The sequence below is a fragment of the Salvelinus fontinalis genome, chromosome 19, assembly GCF_029448725.1.
Source record: "Salvelinus fontinalis isolate EN_2023a chromosome 19, ASM2944872v1, whole genome shotgun sequence".
NCBI lineage: Eukaryota > Metazoa > Chordata > Actinopteri > Salmoniformes > Salmonidae > Salvelinus > Salvelinus fontinalis.
Window position 1 is genome coordinate 7,500,012 of NC_074683.1, and position 20,269 is coordinate 7,520,280.

Here is a 20,269-nt window from a genome sequence, read left to right on the forward strand (position 1 = left end):
CAGATTTGGTCCTTTTAGAAGGCTGAAAAATCTCCCGAGCGCTGTCACTGACTTCCACCATGTTTTCACACAAAACAAAATCCACGTTGCGTGCTGAGCCTGCGTCAGACTGGTGCTAACTTTGGATGATGCTGGACAATATTTACCGTGAGTTTTTCAAGCCATGGTAATCAAACACGGTTTTAATGAAAATGAAAATTTTAAACGGTAATACTAATTGTCGTGAAACCGGTGACCATTTCATCGCTATAATCCACATAATAATTCACATTTCCTGTTACCGCAGAATTATCCTGTTGTAGCAAACTGGCTCAAATTATGATCCTACATCTGTATTGGCATAGACAAAGCATGGTAAAGAGAAATCAGTCACAAGGAGAAAGTGGTTAATGATTCATCACAAGGTTGTTCACATTGCCTGAATAACCATATTACCATACCGCAGAATTATCCTGTTGTAGCAAACTGGCTCAAATTATGATCCTACATCTGTATTGGCATAGACAAAGCTTGGTAAAGAGAAATCAGTCACAAGGAGAAAGTGGTTAATGATTCATCACAAGGTTGTTCACATTGCCTGAATAACCATATGGATCTGTTGTTTAGCACCCATGTTTGTTTTATTGAATATCCACCTGATAAGATAAGCGGACATATTATTTGCATAATGCCAAAGACTGGAGATAGCATCTCATTTAAATACCACTAAACAGCAAGTTCCTATCTACACCATAGACTGTAGAGCATATAATAAACATGGGTAAAATCAATTGTTATACAGCACTTGAACTTTTCTTGAAAACCAAATGCTCCAAAATCTAAAAGTGGTTGTTTTATCGACTGTTACTTTTGCTCTCTTGTATGTAAATGATACAGGTAGGCTACAGTTATTTGTGTGCTCAAATTAAGGGTTCCTGATGTACCTTTGGATTTGCAGAGAAATGTCTTTTTTTCAGATAGGACTCTTTCTTTCTTGTCCAAACAGACTGATCTCTTTCCAGGAGTTTCTGGCCTTTGAATCGGTTCTGTGTGTCCCGGATGCCCTTTTCATAGTTGCCTTTCAGTTGTTTGACAAGACTGGCACAGGGGACATCTCATTTGGTATGTACATGGGGATGTCCAGTGACCTGGTGTGTGGGGATGTCCGTCCTGTTGCATCCCAGTCCTGTCTGTTTCATGTCATAGCTAATGGGCACACTCCCATTGTGCAAGACCCATTTCTATGCAAGTAGTGGATGATATAAGAGTCATATATCGCATGTATAACTAAGGACCTTGTGCAACAAAGTTGCTGTATAGCCGTTTTCAGTGTAGAAAATAAATCTAGGTCTCTCATGTGTGCTTAGTGTGTATTCAGTTTGTGCGCTAATGTGTCTCTCTATACTGGGCTTCTGGAGACTGCAGCTTCTATTCTAGAGGTGTCTTCTAAGAGAAGAATAGTGTCAGCTCTGAGCAGCTGTGGGTAATACCACCTCATAATAAGTCACATTTTACAGGGGGAGAAATCAATCCAGCGTGTCACAAAAACAGGGACAAAAGATTGGTTACAATGCTCATTGTGCAGCACGGGCCCCCATGAAGGCGATAGAAAATGAAGGCAGTGCTCAGACACAGTGTCCTAAATATGCTTAGAACTCACACAATATGAAGGCGATGGGATTGTCAGCAAGGCCGTATTCCCCCTCTGTGCATATCGATTCGATTTGTAGGTTCCCAGAAATGAGATGAGGACATAACACTGTATGTTTTTTCGTTTTTCTTTCAATCTCTTGATGTTACTCATCAATCTTTCATTTGGCAGCCAATGTGCGGGACATCTTCAGCCAGACCACAGTGCACCACCACATCCCCTTCAACTGGGACTGTGAGTTCGTCAGGCTCCACTTTGGCAGTGACAGAAAGAAGAACCTCAGCTACTTGGAGTTCACCCAGTTTCTGCAGGTACAGTATAGGCATGGACATTACCAGCCACCATATGAACAGTACAAATACATGTTTAAGAAAAGAAATAACTTACATGTTGGAGGCAATTCTTCTATCACGGTTTAGATAGAAATGGTCTGATTATAATAGCATAATAAACACACCATTATGTAACGTATTGAAGTTGTAACAAATATAAGTAATCCCCAAAACAGGGTGTGGTATGTATGTGAGTATTATATGAGCCATAAAACCAGTAGTATGGCTATGGACGTAGCTGGTTTGGAGGGAAGGGGTTTGTGGGCTCAGATGAAGCTGGGTGGTCTGGGAGTTGGAATGACTTGGCTGTGGTTCCACTACTCTACTGTGTGTAAAGCCTCATAGCAGTTTGCGGTGGATCATGGTTGACTAAGGGTTCCCACCAATGCGTCAAGGACTCTTGTTTGGGACCCTTTTCTTTCGAACCAACATTTGGTTTAGCTGTTATTTCGCTGCTAACGTTCTGCAACGTTGTTTCCAGCGTACACATTCTTGAACGTGATTCAGCTCAATCTAACGTAGTTGTAAACAAAACAAAAACATTTTTTTAACAGAATAAGTTCTGCCACCTCGTGGAGGTTACATTGTTCCAGTCTTAATGCAATTTTAAAAAAAATACTGTTTGTATACAAGGAAAATAAACAGTGCCTGTAATGTGGGTCTTATGTGCTACAGTATCCATCTGTAGTGCAGCGTCTTAGTACTGGACAGATGTAGGATCTTAATGTGATCACTCTTTTGTTGCTGAGAATTTTCCTGCACGGCAGGAAATGCAAACCTGTAGTATATTTGAGGTTTAAAAAGGCTTTCTAAAGTTTGTAATTTCCACTTTAAAGTGTCAGACTTGATTTGCCCTAACGAAAAGTGTATCAGCGCCTACAAAAAATTTAAATTTATTATAATCCACATTATAATTAATATTTCCTGTTGCTGCAGGGCTATTTTCCTGCTATAGCAAACTGGCTTGAATTAAGATCCTACATCTGTACCTGCATTTGGTTATCAAAGTAATCCCCAACTCTTACAAGATATGGAGTAAAAGTGTATAGTATAGAAAAAAAGTTAGCATGATGCACTGTATTCTGTTATGGCACAAAGAGTTATGTATATAGATGAGAGGTATCCGCTGCTAGTATGTGATCAGTTTTGACACCAGAGCTGACCATGGGGCAGTGGCCCCCCTGCTTCCCCTCTGATTGCATGGCTGTACTATTGAATCATCCCCGTGCTCCTCCTGACACACCTGCCTACTCTCCTGCACAGGCCTGGGATCAGACTTCGGGGGGACATGGTTTTTATTAGACTCCTGAGAGACAGCGATGATTACAAGAGCCAGGGTTTAACACTGTCACATCTAATGCTTCCACATGCTCCAAAACAGCGTCCGACATCATCCAACATAATGTCGTGTTTTTTTCCAATGTTCCATTTCATCCCAGGTAATCTGATGCGTCTATGTCACAGGAGCCTGCTCTTTGGATATTTTGTTCAAACATACACCCTTTCCTCTCATTGTAGGAGCTGCAGTTGGAGCATGCCCGCCAGGCCTTCGCCCAGAAGGATAAGAGCAAGAGCGGTACCATCTCTGCCATGGACTTCAGCGACATAATGGCCACCATCCGCCACCATATGCTCACCCCGTTTGTGGAGGAGAACCTGGTCTCAGTGAGTTAGAGACCGCTATGGTCTCCCAGTTTCAACATGAGATGATTGTATGGGCACAGCATGCATGAGGAGACCTCACACTGTCTGTTCCTCTCGCCATAGGCGGCTGGAGGCAGCACTTCCCACATGGTGAGCTTCTCCTACTTCAATGCCTTCAACGCCCTCCTTAACAACATGGAGCTGATCCGCAAGATTTACAGCACACTAGCTGGCACATACAAGGATACCCTCGTCACCAAAGGTACACATGTAGGATCTAAATTTGAGCAAGTTTGCTTCGGCAGGAAATAATCCTGCAGCAACAGGAAATGCGAATAATTGTGTGGATTGTAATTCATGGACATTTTTTATAGGGGTTGGTAAATTGAAAGAAAAATGAGTCTTAAATTTGTACGTGGAAATGTCAAACTTCAGAAGCCTTTTTAAACCTCAAAAACACTACACGTTTTAAGTGTCCTGCTTTGCATGAAAGTTCTCCTTCAACAGGTTGATCAAATTAAGATTCTACGTCTGTAGCCTACTCCTGCTCATGCCTAATTTGAGGAAATGTGATTTCTGACATGAACTGAGGCTGTGCAGTACCATCATGGGTGTTTCACCTCTCTTGACAGAATGGTGTCAGGAAACACACGATCATTTTTCCTTAGCTCTAAGTAAATAAGGTAAATGAACACTGTAATATGATGTTTTATTAGTTTAGTCTGTTCCCTTAGATCTGTGGTATTGATATTTGACCTGTTCTGATAGTTATCTATGTTATATTTTCCCTTTCACCTTTGTCGTGTACTGCTGATGTGGTTGGATACCCTTGCAGCAGGCCTACCTACCCACTGTATCTCTACATCCCTACATCCCTAAGTGACCCCTTGCCTGGTTTTTCTTACATAACATGCCTTCCTCTGTTCCGTATTGTACCACAGAGGAGTTTGTTAGTGCTGCCAACAAGTTTGGTCAGATCAATCCAATGGAGATTGACATCCTGTACCAGCTCTCTGGCCTCCACGCTCATTCTGGGTAAGGTTCTAACTCTCTCCAGTCTCAGTGACACATCACTGCTGCTTTGTACTTTTTACTCACGCGCATACAACATGGCCTTTGCGCTGTCAAATATTGAATTACTGTCCTCCACATGAATTCAATATATTTAAACACATTTATTTTTAAACAGCTTTTTCTGATGAATCTGTGAATGGAAAAAAAAAAGTTACATCTATATTTATTGGATGTAAATTTGTAAGTTATTGCCCATTCAGTTTAACAACTGTGGCTCCACTAGTTGATTTACAAGAGAAACGTAAGCATGGATACAGACTTTACGATGCGTTGGGCCAGTGGGGAATATCTGTGTATTGCTGGCATTAAGACAGCTTTATTTACTGCTTAAGTTGTGGGCATATATCCAGCTTTGTTTGTCTGTTGTGTATACAAACGCATATTAAAGCTGCAATAACCTGAAGTTATAAGGCCGTAAAATGTCTGGGGAAAATCTTGCATCATCTCCTTGTGAGGGACGCTGTGTTTGCTTTTCCTGGCGTAACGTTGTGATTCTCCCCTGCTGTTCTGAAGAAAGCTCAACTTGGCGGACATCGAGAGGATAGCACCGTTGGAGGAGGGCGCACTCCCATACCACCTGGCTGAGATCCAAAGACAGGTACCCTGCCTGACTGACTGTCCACATGGAGCTTACTTGCTTCCTTTTATCTACTGCATACCTTCTTCTCCCACTTCTCATTAGAGAGCAACGAAAGGGAGTGTTTGATGATGGAATTAGCCGAGTGCTGATGTTTTCTCTTCCTTTGTGAATGTGCATTACGGACACCTAGGATAAAAGTCCAACCCCCCCCCCCCCCTCCCAATTATAGGTACAAAAGAGGAATGGATTGTTGCAATGTTCCCTTTTTCTAAAAGCCTGTCCCATTTTATTCAGTGTGGACATATACATCAGACGCTATCACATATCTGGGAAGCTTTTATCAGGATGGCTTTTCAGTGGTCTGCTGGTGTATGAAGCCTCTGGCTAAGTCTGTTAAGTGTAGGAGGCTAGGAGCACAGTGAGAGTGCTGGAGAGATGTGGCTCCTGGAGGCGGAAATAGTTCCTATCTTTCCGGACGACACAGTTCTGTAAATCAGACTGTGGTCTGGCCTTGGTCCACTCACGCTCCGGGACTTCTGCTTAGAGGTCTGGAATGTGGTTTTGGGGGAAAAGGAAAGACAAGAACATGTTGGTGTTCTCAGGTCTGGCCCTTTGTGGAAGTAGGGTAATTGCTTAAACCCTTTGATCAAGGCCTCGATCTCATTAGCATGCTGCCTTCAGTGAAAGCAGCTGGGGAGGTGGATGGTCCTGATCTGGGAGATGTTGCTCACTGCCCCAAGGAGGGCAGACACACTCGAACTGTTACTTAGACGGTGTAATAATGAATGTAGATACGTATCTTTACATGGGAAGGGCTTGTGAGATTAATCTGTTACACGGCACCACAGAGAAAATAAAGGGTCTCCACTTTCAACATCAAGAACAAAACCAGAGATCAGGCAGATAACGCAAAATCATGCTTAGTCAACTAAGCCTGAAGCCTCCAACCTCTCACTAGCTTCACCGTAATCAATGGATAGTTCTGGAAAGTTCTCCTACACAGCCATGTACTGTATCCGTAGCCAGAGTGTCTATGTAGTGGCATACAATACTGGCTTATGAATAAGACTTATACTACGACGAGATGTCTACATTCCATAGCTTCCCTCCTCTGTTGAGTGGTCCATAAAATGTTTCTTTCCACAATGTATCTGGTTCACTACAGTTTAATAGAAGTCGATTCATTCCTGGTGTTCTGATCCCCCGTCTTTTCTCCCTCCACAGCAAGCTCACGGGGATCCACATCGGTCTGTCTTGCTCCAGGCTGCAGAGTCTGCTTACAGGTTCGGTCTGGGCGCACTCGCTGGAGGTGAGTGACATGTCTGCGGAAGAGCCCCCGGCCCACTGAGGGGTAACCCAAGCCGGTCAGACTGGCGCACTGAGTCCCTGGGGCCGGGTCAGCCCATTGTGCTGCAGGGAGAGGTGCTCTGATCTGAGGCTCCCGCATTGTTCTGCTGTGCCACTGGTGGCTCCAGGCTGTCTTTGGAGCTGGAGCTTTGGAATGACACAAATCTTCCGGAACCGCTCTGGAATCTCCGTCTAATTACACTGGGAGCAACTGATACAAGGAACCTCTGACATGACAGCCATTGAGATAGGCACAGACGGAGAGAGAGAAAGCGAGAGCGAGAGAGTGTGTGTGTGTGTGTGTGTGTGTGTGTGTGTGTGTGTGTGTGTGTGTGTGTGTGTGTGTGTGTGTGTGTGTGTGTGTGTGTGTGTGTGTGCAACCAACATGCAACTCCCTAAGACCCTATGTCTGTGTGGGCTGTCGGTCTTTGAACCAGCAGCCGAGGAAGGTGATCAGCTCTGAATGATCAATGGACAGTTGAGGGGAAACGGTGCATCTCCATGGCGATGATGAGACCTTTCTCAACCTCTCCTGCTGACGAAGGGTGTCAGCTCTCTGCATGCTTGAGAGCCAGAGTCATTACAAGGCCTTTGATGTCAGAGACAAGACATGACAAGCCGCTGTGGCTAAGAGCTGCATTTAGGGCAACCTGCTGCATGGCTTCCTCCTCAGATAGTAGACACAATCTACACAACGGCTCTCCTACAGACTCCATAGTCAATACTCTGTCTAGGCCTAATGACTGTTTTTCTTGTTTATATGCCCACAGCAAAACAATAAAACACCAATCTTTAGCTATACTATACTAACCAATCTTTAGTACCTAAAAACTGTCTGCTAAATGGTTAAATAAGGATACAGATATTTGCTGTGAATAAATGAACATCATAGAACATTATCACCAAGAAGAGTATGTTGATGGTGTGAATACAGTATGTTGATGGTGTGAATACAGTATGTTGATGGTGTGAATACAGTATGTTGATTGTGTGAATACAGTATGTTGATGGTGTGAATACAGTTTGTTGATGGTGTGAATACAGTATGTTGATGGTGTGAATACAGTATGTTGATGGTGTGAATACAGTTTGTTGATGGTGTGAATACAGTATGTTGATGGTGTGAATACAGTATGTTGATGGTGTGAATACAGTATGTTGATGGTGTGAATACAGTATGTTGATGGTGTGAATACAGTTTGTTGATGGTGTGAATACAGTTTGTTGATGGTGTGAATACAGTATGTTGATGGTGTGAATACAGTTTGTTGATGGTGTGAATACAGTATGTTGATGGTGTGAATACAGTATGTTGATGGTGTGAATACAGTTTGTTGATGGTGTGAATACAGTATGTTGATGGTGTGAATACAGTATGTTGATGGTGTGAATACAGTTTGTTGATGGTGTGAATACAGTTTGTTGATGGTGTGAATACAGTATGTTGATGGTGTGAATACAGTTTGTTGATGGTGTGAATACAGTTTGTTGATGGTGTGAATACAGTATGTTAATGGTGTGAATACAGTATGTTGATGGTGTGAATACAGTTTGTTGATGGTGTGAATACAGTTTGTTGATGGTGTGAATACAGTATGTTAATGGTGTGAATACAGTTTGTTGATGGTGTGTGATTTGCAGCCACGGGTGCGACGGCTGTGTACCCCATTGACCTGGTGAAGACCCGTATGCAGAACCAGCGCTCCACCAGCTCCTTCGTAGGAGAGCTCATGTACAAGAACAGCTTCGACTGTGCCAAGAAGGTGCTCCGATATGAGGGATTCTTTGGATTCTACAGAGGTATAAACTGAAGCCTGGTGAATGTGTTTCTATGATGTAATTCTAGATATGGTCATCGGGTCCTCCAAAACAGGTTATGTTGTTCTGCCAGTATCATCATCCTCATGGTTTGCATAACAGCAGAAACTTTTGCCTTCATGTTCTAAATTCACCAATTCCAAAGAGGGACACATTGTCATTACCTAGCTAGCTGAAAACGTCTCAGAGGAAAAACGCAAACAGAATTCATGTAGTACTGTCAGATCCATGTTTTCCAGTGTAGTGATAACGGTGCTGAAGGCTTGTGAAATGTAACACTCCCACTGTGAGAGGGCTCTCAGACGAAGGAAGTCAAGACTGCCATCTACTGCTGCCTCCGCCACTGCAGCTCTTTGTTCGTCCTCTCTGCTCTGTCCTCCTTCCTCCCTCTTTATCTTTCCACACTGATGAGAGGGGGATTGACCGAGAGACAGACACGCTTGACGGTTTTCTGGCTGCATACCATGAGCAGTCACTCACTCGCTCCTTCAGAAGTTTTATCTGGCTCACTGAAGGACGGACGGTGAAACAGTACGGTGGTTATCAAGCGCTATAGCACTGCCCCCCCACCACCACCACCACCAGGGCCACACAGCTCTCTCTGTTCCACACCACACTGGGATCAGGCCACAACAATGCTGATCCCATACAACTGCCAGTGTCATATTTGATCTTTTTGTTAATTTGAATGGGAGGCATTATCGTTTGCTGCGTCAGATGCATCAGCTGTACCTGTAAATATTGATTGTTTATTTTACCCAGACAAGAACCATGCTGATGTCATTGTATGGACTGTCAATGGAATTATTCATTTCCAGTCAGTGTCTTCCACTGTCAGGTAATCTAAATAGACTCCATCCATGAATACTGTTTTTGCAGGTCTCGTACCACAGCTTATCGGTGTTGCCCCGGAGAAAGCGATCAAACTCACGGCAAGTCATTACAATCATTTCCCTTAGAGTGCCTTCACTTTCATTGCACAGTAAGGAAACGTTGTGTGTCAAACATGAATGCCATCGCACAGAAAATACAATACGTCTTCCAAAATCCAAGAGGTGACCAGATGCACTCATTGTCATTCTCCTTGGAGTATTTCTTTCTTCGTAAGTGCGCATTGTGCTTGTCTGATTCTCTTCTCGTCTTACAGATGAATGACTTTGTAAGAGACAAATTCACCACAGAGGACAACACCATTCCCCTGTTTGCAGAAGTCCTAGCTGGTGCAACTGTAAGTATTGGCGCGAGGATGTCTTCCTATAGACAGTCTGTCCATACACAGAGTGAGGGCTGAAAATACTCTTGTGCTTCATGCAAAGCGAAGGGAAAGCCTTGGCAGCTGCTTCATTGACTCGCATAAATCTAATTGACCTTGAATGTGGGGTAAGTGGAACAAGATTTTTGTTGAAACTAAAACATTCTGTAAGATGTTCTCTTTCAGTTTTATAACATTTGCATCTCATGGGTGTACATTTTGAATTCCAGACATTGAGCCAAGAACGGGGGAAATTGTTGTGGTTTTCAAACTCCCTTCAACTTCAAGGTTTAGCTTAATTCTTTCTGACTGATCTGAAACTACAATTATAAGCTTTTCCTTTTCAATTCGAATTATGGATATTGAGTTGTTGTATATAAATGTAATCTCTAAATCAAGCTTCCCACCAGTGTATTGACATCCTAAATAAGTAGGGGGGATGAATAGAAAGGTGCTCTTTGGTCTCTGAACCCTATAATTGGGCACAATTTGAGAAATGATGCCTGTGAATGGACTATTTTTACCTCAGCGTGCTAATTAGGCACACTAACGTTTGGTGAGTGCATTGGTTAAAAAGCGCGCAATTCCCTCTGCCTACCTCTCTACTAAATGAGTCCAAGTGAAACGAAACAGACAGGGCGGGGAGGAGAGCCTGCAGGTTGCCTACGGAGGGCGGGGTCTGTGGGGTTATGACCCCTGTCAGCCTGTAATTGGAGGAAGAAGGGCTGGAGGGCCATGGGATGGAGCTGGCTCTACCTCACTGTGATTGAGTTTGACAGGACTGCACATACCTGAGGCCTGATCTGCCATTGGCCCACAGGTCCATACACCATACAAGTACAACAACTAGCATAGCATGAACCCAATAGCTTTTTTGTTATAGGACTCCACCCTGCAATATTATCTTCCCTAATGTATTATATAAGCATTGATATTCATGTTTGTGAGATTTTCCCCATAGTATTAATTTCTTCATCTGATGAACATGGTCTTTATGTAAAGTAGTTTCACATTGTAGAGCTGGGGTCTTCAACCTTTTTTTGCCCAGGGACCCCACCATATGTTACCACAAAAGTAATCACATATCTTGTCTTATCATTAGGTGAATGATATTGGCAAGGAGAAGAATCAACATTTTAAAATGAATAGATTTGGTAGACAGTTTGATTATTTTGACCTCCCAACATTATAATTGGAAGAGGAAGTGTAAACTCTAACTCTAACATACTAGCTAGAAAGGTAACTCCAAATATATTTTTGGTAAAAGAGCATCTGTTTAGCTGGTTAGCCATGTGTTGGCAAAAAATGAATGGCCAAGTCAAGAAAGCTTAGCGGTAGCCAGCAGCCAGCAACACTTGCCACACTAGTAGCCTATTTGTGAGTGCTTTTTCAAAGCCAATGTCAAATATTCCAGTGAGTGTAATTTGCTCAATATTAGGAGTAGAGAAATAAAGTTCACATCATTACAAAGACGATCCTGCATTCTCCTCTTTTTTTACTGTAGGCGTGTAAAAAGAGAAAAAAAAGTGTTCTGTTGTTGCTAGCAATATTCATAAAAACATTCACAGACCCCCTGCAGTACTTAGGGGTCCCCGGACCCCTGGTTGAATAACCCTGTTGTAAAGGGGCAAATGTTCTGCTAGTTTTTTGAGATGGACTGTAATGTTATCCTGACTGACTGAAATAATAAGTGTAGAATATAAGGGAGATAGCGACAGAGGGATGAATGCATAAATCTTCAGAGTAGCGGATATTCCCCTTCCACTTTGAAAATGACTAAACGTGCCTGAGCTTTTTTTAGGACAGCGCTCGGATGTTTACAGATAGGAGCCCTGCCCTCTGTGTCACCAGGCTTCCACGGGCCTGATTAGATTTGGAGAGGGTGATAAATGTGCCTGAGTCAGAGGGGCTGTGCCCTGGGGCATCCCTGTCTTGGCCCTGAGCAGAGCAGGGTGAGTCAGCGCTCTCCCCTGGGAGTGGAGTGAATTGGGGAAGTGTGCGGGGCGAGGCCCTCCACAGGAGGTGCCTGGGGGAGAGGGAAGGGGCAGAGGGCTGGTGCCGGGGTCAGGGCCTTCCAGCCTTGAGCCAGGCTTCTCCTCACACCACGCCTGTCTTTCCCTTACCCCACTGTTTCCTCCCTCAATGCCTGCTTGTTTCTCCTGCTCCCATCAAAGCCACTTTCTGACAGCGCGACATTGGCTTTAGAAAAGAGTGTCTTTTGTGTTTAAGTTTACAAAGCTAATTTGAAAATGCTTATTGGGGTGAAATACTAAGGCACCATAACTCATTATCATCCTCACCATGGGCTGACCCTTAATCATAGGACACAAGTAAAAAATAAATAAAGGATTGAATTACTATAAGTGAGTACTTTCATTTGACAATTTAAGTTTAGCATTGTAAATCTAGATTTATTTGTGAGACGGAAAGTGAGTAAGACAGAAATAGTGTATTCAAGTGGTTCGACGGATTGAGACCTAAGATCTTATAACATTGCTGTTACTGGTGCTCTGTGACATGTTCTGTTGCTTCTCACCCTTAACCTGGGTTGTGTCCTGCAGGCCGGAGGCTCCCAGGTGATCTTCACCAACCCTCTGGAGATAGTCAAAATCCGTCTCCAGGTGGCCGGAGAGATCACCACGTCCCGAAGGGTCGGTGCCCTGACCGTGGTCAGGGACCTGGGCCTCTTTGGCCTTTACAAGGTGGGTAAACACCTCTACATCAGCAGCTTCACTAACACATCACCTCTTAAAACCTCTGTTATAGCCTAACTCAACCACTTCTGCATGATGTCACCCCAAAGGGCAGCTTATGTTGCTGGGATGTTGAACAATACAAACTGTATGACTGTGTAACAATGCAAATATGACATATTACACAAGTTATATGAGAATTCTGGTGAGCAGGCACAGTATGCAGTAGGATGACTAGCTAGATTCCCTACTGACTATTACGATCATATTATGTCTTTCCAAAACAGTGTTTAACATGCAGAGACCACGGCTGCCAACAACCAACAGAAAATTAGGGGGGTTTATGCTTTGCCACTGTTCTTTTCCAAGTTCTTGTGGGTTTACTTACATCTCGAGTAATGTGCTCATGGTCCATATTTTAATGAGAAGCAGACAATATGGAGCTTGTTAAAAGAGACTGACTTCCTCCCTGTGCATGGGGCCAGTAGACCACGGGTCCATGTTAATGCCGTCTCGGTGAGTGTCTGAGAGACTGTGTGCTGGGCCTGGGAGGGAGCTCTCTGGGGGCTCCGGGGGAAACCACGGGGGAGCAGCGCTGCCTGGGGGCCTTCTGGCATCTTCTGTGACCCACCACACCGCCAGTCTCCTCTGTGGGTTGGCTGAGGCTCACAACCAGCCACTGGAGCTCCCAGGCCAGATGATCCCATAGCCACAGCGGCTGCCTCAACCACTGCAATTACCCTCGACACCATCCGGGTCAAACATATTGGAAATATGAATTACAGTAGAATATTCAGTACAGTAGTCTAAACCTGGACTAAAGAGACCAGATGTCGACACTACTTAACTCATTTGATGTTGATGATTCCACATTAACATTGTGCAATATACTGTACTGTATTTTCAGTATAGAATCTTTTTCTAAAGCACTCAAAGAGTTATCATGAGAAAATATCTTATAGAGATCCAGGCAGGTCCAAATGCATTTTACATTTCATGCACCATGAAAATGCGATGTTAGTTATTTTGGGATATAGATGCTAAATCCTTTGCGTTTGTGTGTCCTAGGGAGCAAAAGCCTGTTTTCTGCGTGACATCCCGTTCTCTGCCATCTACTTCCCTGTGTACGCCCACACCAAGGCTGAGTTTGCAGACGAACAGGGCAGAATTGGGCCTTTGCAGCTGCTCACTGCTGGTGCCATAGCAGGTAGCTAGCGCTAACAACCACAGCTGCAAACCTCACCATCTCAACCTATAGACATAGCATCGACACTAGCCCCGAAGAAATGCTTCAAATGAATTAAGAATTTGTAATCATATACCATATATTCAATATGATTGTAATCTACTTTCTATAACAGTAAATTACTGGATATTCTGTTCCTTTTCTATTTTAAACCTGCCAATGTACTGCACTGCTTGCCGTCAGTGGTGATACTATTCCTGCATAGTGAGAGTGCCTCATTATGTGGGTTGTGCAACCCCTCCTAAGGTATACCTGCTGCCTCCCTGGTGACCCCTGCCGATGTCGTCAAGACCAGGCTTCAGGTGGCGGCCCGCGCAGGCCAGACCACATACAACGGAGTCATAGACTGCTTCGGGAAGATCATTGCTGAGGAGGGCTTCAGGGCCCTGTGGAAGGGAGCAGGAGGTAGGGACAGACTCCTCAAATGAGCAGTTTCATGACTGGGAAATTAGGCACTCCGTGGCTCCCATAATTGCTCTCTTGAAGACATCAGAGAAAATGGGAAATCCCACATTGTAATTTGAACCTCTCTCCCACCAGCCCGTGTCTGCAGGTCCTCGCCACAGTTTGGTGTAACCTTGGTGACTTATGAACTCTTGCAGAGATGGTTCTACATTGACTTTGGAGGACAGTGAGTATTTCTGCTTGGTTCACCTTTAGTGAACTGAAGTACACTTACAAGGATGTCTGGCATTGTATGTTAATTATCCTTCACAAATCTTTTCCCCCCAGTCGCCCCACCGGTTCTGAGCCAACTCCTAAGTCGAGGATCTCCGACCTTCCCCCTGTAAGTGCCGACCACGTAGGAGGCTACCGTCTGGCTGCTGCCACGTTCGCTGGCGTGGAGAATAAGTTTGGTCTACACCTACCCAAGTTCAAGTCTTCTGGGGCGTTGTCTGTTAGCCAAGCCCCAGCAGTGCCCAAAAAGGAGCCTACAGTTTCGTAGGCCGTCTTTCCCTCAACACTTTACTGCTAAATGGCTGCAACTCTTTGAGTAGGGTGTCTTACATTTCTCTGTCCCGTTAGCCCTCCGAAATGGTATGGTTAAAAAAAAATGTGGCACCTCTTCTTCATTCATAGGCATCTGAAACACTCTCTTTGAATGCTGCATGAACAGTGCATCCTTGGTTTGTCTTTGAATAGCTGTTCCTGTACATCTCAGTGGAGAGACATTATAGCATTGAAAAGGAGTGGCGTTACCATGTTTCTTGAAGCGAGGCTTTGGTGAGGATGTCTCTGAAATGTGATTGACGAGACTTGAAAGGACATAGATGTTTTTCGAAAGTATTTATTTTAAAATCATGACCAGGGTCTTGGGAAATAATTGTAATGTATTTATTTTGTTGAAATAAATCGTCAATGGATTCATTTTAATTGTGTGAAAAGTACATTCTGAGATTCATGACACGATATGTGGAAGACGCTCTCTGGGTCACACAAAGGGAAGCCTTTCTTAGACACTACATACAGGCAGTGTGGATACTGAATCCATACCGCAGATATCAAGCAAATTTCCAATACAGTATTATATCCTGAGGTATTCTACAGATTCTGGTTCTGATATACTAAGTGTCACATTTTTGTTTAAGAGCAATAGTCATGTACAAAGACATTCAGAAGAAAGGTGAAGGTAACATTTTGGGATATATTACAAAACAAGTGGACATTTGGCGCATCTAGGTTAAACGAACATAGAAAAACACTGGCTAACAGTATAACGAAACCACTACATTCCTCTGTGCCGTAATGATGTGATAGATCTAGTCTACTACAGTTCAAGTGGACATGGGCATTGAAGCACAGAGTGAACAACAAACACCAGTCATGATGACAGCAAACATGCTCAGGGTTGTGTAACCACAAACAACTAGAGTGGCCAGTGAAACTGAACCTGCAGCTAAACCCACAACACTACCGTATGGAGTTGACACGGTGCCTTTAAGGCATTATGGATCTTGAGTTCAACTGATTTGTATTGCAGAGTAAGACGATGGCTTTGTTTCTTGTAGTGTCTGAGGTTGATAGATAGCCCTGTTAGTTATCCCATCAGACTGGTATGCTTAACCAGCCAAAGGAGAAGTTAAGTATGTGTATTAAATCTGAGTAGATTTCCAAAGAAAGGATGTCCACATGTCTAAACGCTGTTGCAATTGCGCCTTTTCCTCCAATCAAAACGAGGCTGACATTATGAAGCCTGTCGCTGGTCCCTAGACCGGCATTTTCATGGTTGATCAGGCAGAGAGGCGCTGAGCGGCAAGCTCCTCGGCATCATCCCGGTTCTCGTTGATCTCCGCCAGGGTTCGGACAAAGCGGGTCCACTCGTCGTTGCGTGGAACAGCGATTTGCTGGGGGGGGGGGGGGGGGGGGGGATAAAAATATTGATATGGGTGAAAATACTAACATATTGTTGAAGCTGGGACACTCAGGGTGCAAGGGGATCACTGGCAATCTTCCAACTGTCACAGAGACTTGACCCGTCAGTGGCAGAAATCAGGAGGGGGTGGGAGCTGCTCTCTGTATCTGCAGCTCACCACTCACTGACCTGACTGACACAGAAACTCAGACCCTCAGGAGCCGTCTCCGTCCAGATAGCTAGCCTCTGACAAGACAATGGCTTAATTGTTGTCCCAAGAAATGGAGCATAAAGTATTACCAGAACCCCTTCACCTCCACTAGAGAAAAAACAGGAATAACCCTGTTGAACCTCTCAAAATAAGTGCATTTCTTTTTTCAATACTTTATAAATGAATTAAGTACTTATTTGTATCATTCTGCCTGAAATGGAGTACCTTCACAAAACTTTTTAGATTTCTCAATTCTGGCAAACTGTCTGAATGCAACACACCTGGAGATTACCCTTACCAAAACATATGAACAATGCCATGCGTTTTAATGGCACAGTAAAGGCTTTTAGCCCACTCACCTCTCCAACATCATAGACCAGGATCTGTCCATCAGAGTCTCCCACGGCTATCTCTTTGCCAGAGTGGGCCCAGCACACGCGGTTCAGGGCTGGGTTCCCCTCCACTGTGGTACTGGCTGTAGGAACCTGCAAAAGAAAAAAAACTTATTTGTCAACACCGATACTGATTCCCTGACATCTGTGACACTATGGGCCGGTTTCCCCAGACACAGATCAAGCCTAGTCCTAGACTAAAAAACATTCTCAATGAAGAATCTGTGTCGGGGAAACCCCCCACCCCTATAGATGCTGCAACACGTATAAAAAGGGGGCATGTGAAAGAGTGCCAGGTAACGTTACCTCAGTGTCGTTGTTGAGGTTCCACAGATCAAGATGGCCCACTCCATCCACACACGCAAACAGAGCCGGGTGAGTGGGGGACCACATGACGTCATAGACGTAATCCGAGTTGTCCTCGAACGAGTACAGTGGCTTGTTGTTCTGGAAGAGAGTAAACGGAGGCGGCGCGTGAAAACACTTCCACTCTGAACTGACCGTGCGCAACACAAAATATCTGGATTAAAGCTAAAACACAGACGCACACGGATCTTTGTGGGGCTAATGGAGTCCAAATTTACAACAACAAAACTAAGAACACCTTCCTAATATTGAGTTGCATCCCCCCTTTTCCCTTCAGAACAGCCTCAATTCGTCAGGGAAAGGACTCTACAAGGTGCTGAAAGCGTTCCACAGGGATGCTGGCCCATGTTGACTCCAATTCTTCCCACGGTTGTGTCAAGTTGGCAGGATGTCCTTTGGGTGGTGGACAAGGCATAAAATTAACACCCACCACCTGCCAAATGCGGGTGGATTTTAGCATTGGCGGATGTCTATTTCACCAGTAATGTTGGCATTTATTGTAAAATAAATGCTGCAGTAGCTGTTTCCAAGTATTTCTGCAGTTTTGTTTCATAGCTGGTAAATGAATCGCACAAATCCTATATAGCCTATCACACCTCACCCTGCAACACTGCCTAGCTGGGAGCTGTGCTCATGTGAAAGATTCATTTTTCGAAGGGTCGCGCACAGGCTTAAAAGTTGGACTAATTTAGTTGAAATGAAAGTCTACTGAAGTGAGACTGTCCTTGTGTTTCTTGGCTATTTACATTGTTTTGTTCACAAGCGAGGTTGTTTTTCTATGTTTGAGTTTCAACTGCTAGGGAAGAGAAAACAACGCTGCTACTAAGTCAGACTCAATCTCACAGGCACAAATATGACTAGAGTCGCATCACCACGGTAACCTCCTGCCCTTAAAGGGGCAGTTGAACATTTTTTGTCTCTTCTTTGATATTTTGGTTAAGACTCAGGTCACAAAAAAGAAAATGAAACAATATACCACATTACTTCTTACCAGAGTTGTAGACTCGAGTCTGACTCAAGTAAAACATGTGATGGACTTGAGACTCGACTTCATTGAAAAGCAAATAACTTGACACTTGACTTGGACCCTCAAGACTTGGGACTAGACTTTGACTGATGTCTGGCCAGGTTTGGTAATGTTTTGTCACTCATTTTGTGGAACAAAGTCTACGTGGATTACTCTACACGCAGCCAGAGACAGTAACCGCAGCATTGACCGTACAAAAAATAAAAACATTTAAAAAAAAGCTGCAACTGATTGGCTAGTGAAAAGCACACTAGGCACTGATTGGACAAGCAAACTGTCAACCAACACAGGTTGGTGAGCTAGCAAACAGATTGCTGATTTCCTGTACAGCTATAGGATCAGGTGCAGCGCAAACATCAAATTGTAGGGAGAGAAGATTTTCCTAAATAAATATGCAGCTCCAAAAAAGGTTTGGTGATCAAGAATATTAACTGTTTACTTTGCAAACTCACCAGCAATGGAGCAACAATTACTATCATCGGCCTACTGTTTTTTTGGTATGTAACAATTGCTTGAAATGTATCATTTAATTATAAAGCTTGCATTTGGAATTTGTTGTTAAATTTAAGTATCACTGTGGCGGAGACACACCATAAGAGTGGAGAGTGCTTTTTCTCCACTTGTTGAAATGTTTGCTGTTGCTTTCACACGTTTAAATGCAGGCCCTATGTGGTAAATCTATTCCATCCAATACAATAATTACTAGCGTTTCACCATTCCATCCCCATACCGTTTATTGCAACATGTAGACTTTTCTGTTTCATAGGCCATCGATACATTTTCATTTTATTGCCAACCATTTCTTACCTTGCTCTGAGTGGGCGCAAAGTTTATAGTGCACATGAACGTTCGCAAGATTCATGAGGTAGAAGTTCTGCTTATTTAATTCAATGTCTGATTTCCTTTGTTCATATTTGCCTTTCCTGAGTTCCGTGTGTCTGTTGCCGCGTTCAAAACAACTGGGAAAAAACAAGCTCCGACTGGGGGAAAAATAATCGATTTGAACGGTCATCCAACTTGGAATTCCAAATCTGGAACTCGGTCCTTTCTAGAGATCCGACTTTCAAACCAGAAAGTTAACTGACGTCATGATTTGACCTCGTATTTTTCCCTGAGTTCACAGTTTTTTTTGAACGCGGCATAAGTCCTACGTCTCTGTCATTTTTGTTATGCGCACCTCAGTGAGCATTGAAAAAGGCTACGTGGCCTGCGCTCCACACTTCGGAGTCAGAACGTTGAATAAGAGAAAATGATTGTTAATAATCATTAAGATGAATGTCCCAATGTAACAATAGATGTGGAAATTGCCTTTTACATTGTAGAACCAGTTTATTGGTTGTAATTGCCAAATTGGGTAATTGTATGGTCCTGGGTGCCGAGTGCTCATTTAATGTAGGCCTACCTGTTTGAGCTCCTGTTAGACAGAGTCCATTTGGTTTCTCAAGGGGAGTCTATACAGTCTTGCCTTCTACCTGTGTCCATTCAGATAGGTTAAGCCTGATACAGAGGCTATTTCTTTTGGGCTATTGCAATTGTGTATATTTGGTCAATCTACTTGTATATTTTGTATGATATGGCGCTTTCACCATTGGATCACCAAGACCTGTAAATAAATGTACACTGATCAAGTCAACCTGCCTTACCTTCTGCTGATTTCAGAATGTCCATACATGTCCATATTTTACAATTACATAGGCTACTAAAGATATGTTGTAGACAAAATAATGAAAAGGGCTGTCTGGTAGCGTCAATAAATAGACAAAGATTTGTCATCGAACAAGTAGTTGTATATATAGATTTAGTTTTTACTTGACTTGCTCTTAGAATGTACTCAGTCTTTTCCCGTTCTACTTGGGACTCCACTTGACTCGGACCCTGTGACTCAAATAATAGTTACTTGATCCCACCTTTGCTTCTTACTAGTAACGCATTTATTGTTTTAGAAACATTGCAAAGCATTGCTCATCCGTTTTTGTGTTTTGTTGGTGTAATTTTTGCAGGGAAAAAATATTTTGGCATGTAAAAAAATCTGAGTGGCTGGTAGATTTTTTTATCTACCTGCCATAGTCGCTGATGGACCAAAAAGTACATTTTAGGCCCTGGTGGTGGACCATTCTTGATACACACGGGAAACTGTTGAGTGTGAAACACCCAGCAGCGTTGCAGTTCTTGACACACTCAAACCGGTGCGCCTGGCACCTAATACCATACCCCGTTCAAAGGCACTTAAATCTTTTGTCTTGCTCATTCAGATGGTGAATGGGCAAGACAAAATATTTAAGTGCCTTTGAATCCATGTCTCAC

General features: G+C 43.5%; 2 protein-coding genes across 9 annotated transcripts in view; one reads left to right on the forward strand and one right to left on the reverse strand.

Moving 5' to 3' along the window:
• LOC129816280 (electrogenic aspartate/glutamate antiporter SLC25A12, mitochondrial-like) overlaps positions 1-14,990 on the forward strand; it is a 78,569-nt gene extending 63,579 nt beyond the window's left edge. For 3 of the 4 annotated variants that reach the window (XM_055870567.1, XM_055870565.1, XM_055870566.1), the window contains exons 4-18: positions 986-1,101; positions 1,802-1,941; positions 3,481-3,627; positions 3,730-3,868; positions 4,548-4,641; positions 5,194-5,278; positions 6,485-6,569; positions 8,249-8,407; positions 9,305-9,357; positions 9,573-9,653; positions 12,239-12,379; positions 13,439-13,577; positions 13,863-14,021; positions 14,157-14,247; positions 14,349-14,990. In XM_055870567.1, the coding sequence (XP_055726542.1) occupies positions 986-1,101; positions 1,802-1,941; positions 3,481-3,627; positions 3,730-3,868; positions 4,548-4,641; positions 5,194-5,278; positions 6,485-6,569; positions 8,249-8,407; positions 9,305-9,357; positions 9,573-9,653; positions 12,239-12,379; positions 13,439-13,577; positions 13,863-14,021; positions 14,157-14,247; positions 14,349-14,562 (1,843 nt within the window). In that variant the 3' untranslated portion in view covers positions 14,563-14,990. The remainder of the gene's footprint in view (positions 1-985; positions 1,102-1,801; positions 1,942-3,480; positions 3,628-3,729; positions 3,869-4,547; positions 4,642-5,193; positions 5,279-6,484; positions 6,570-8,248; positions 8,408-9,304; positions 9,358-9,572; positions 9,654-12,238; positions 12,380-13,438; positions 13,578-13,862; positions 14,022-14,156; positions 14,248-14,348) is intronic. The other variant, XM_055870568.1, reaches the window with a different exon arrangement.
• The window catches only part of LOC129816279 (dynein, cytoplasmic 1, intermediate chain 2a), a 52,149-nt gene continuing 46,817 nt past the window's right edge, over positions 14,938-20,269 (reverse strand). For all 5 annotated transcript variants that reach the window (XM_055870561.1, XM_055870559.1, XM_055870560.1 and 2 more), the window contains 3 exons: positions 16,879-17,019; positions 16,540-16,665; positions 14,938-15,961 (listed from right to left, as the gene is read on the reverse strand). In XM_055870561.1, coding sequence (XP_055726536.1) covers positions 15,848-15,961; positions 16,540-16,665; positions 16,879-17,019 — 381 coding nt within the window. In that variant the 3' untranslated portion in view covers positions 14,938-15,847. The remainder of the gene's footprint in view (positions 15,962-16,539; positions 16,666-16,878; positions 17,020-20,269) is intronic.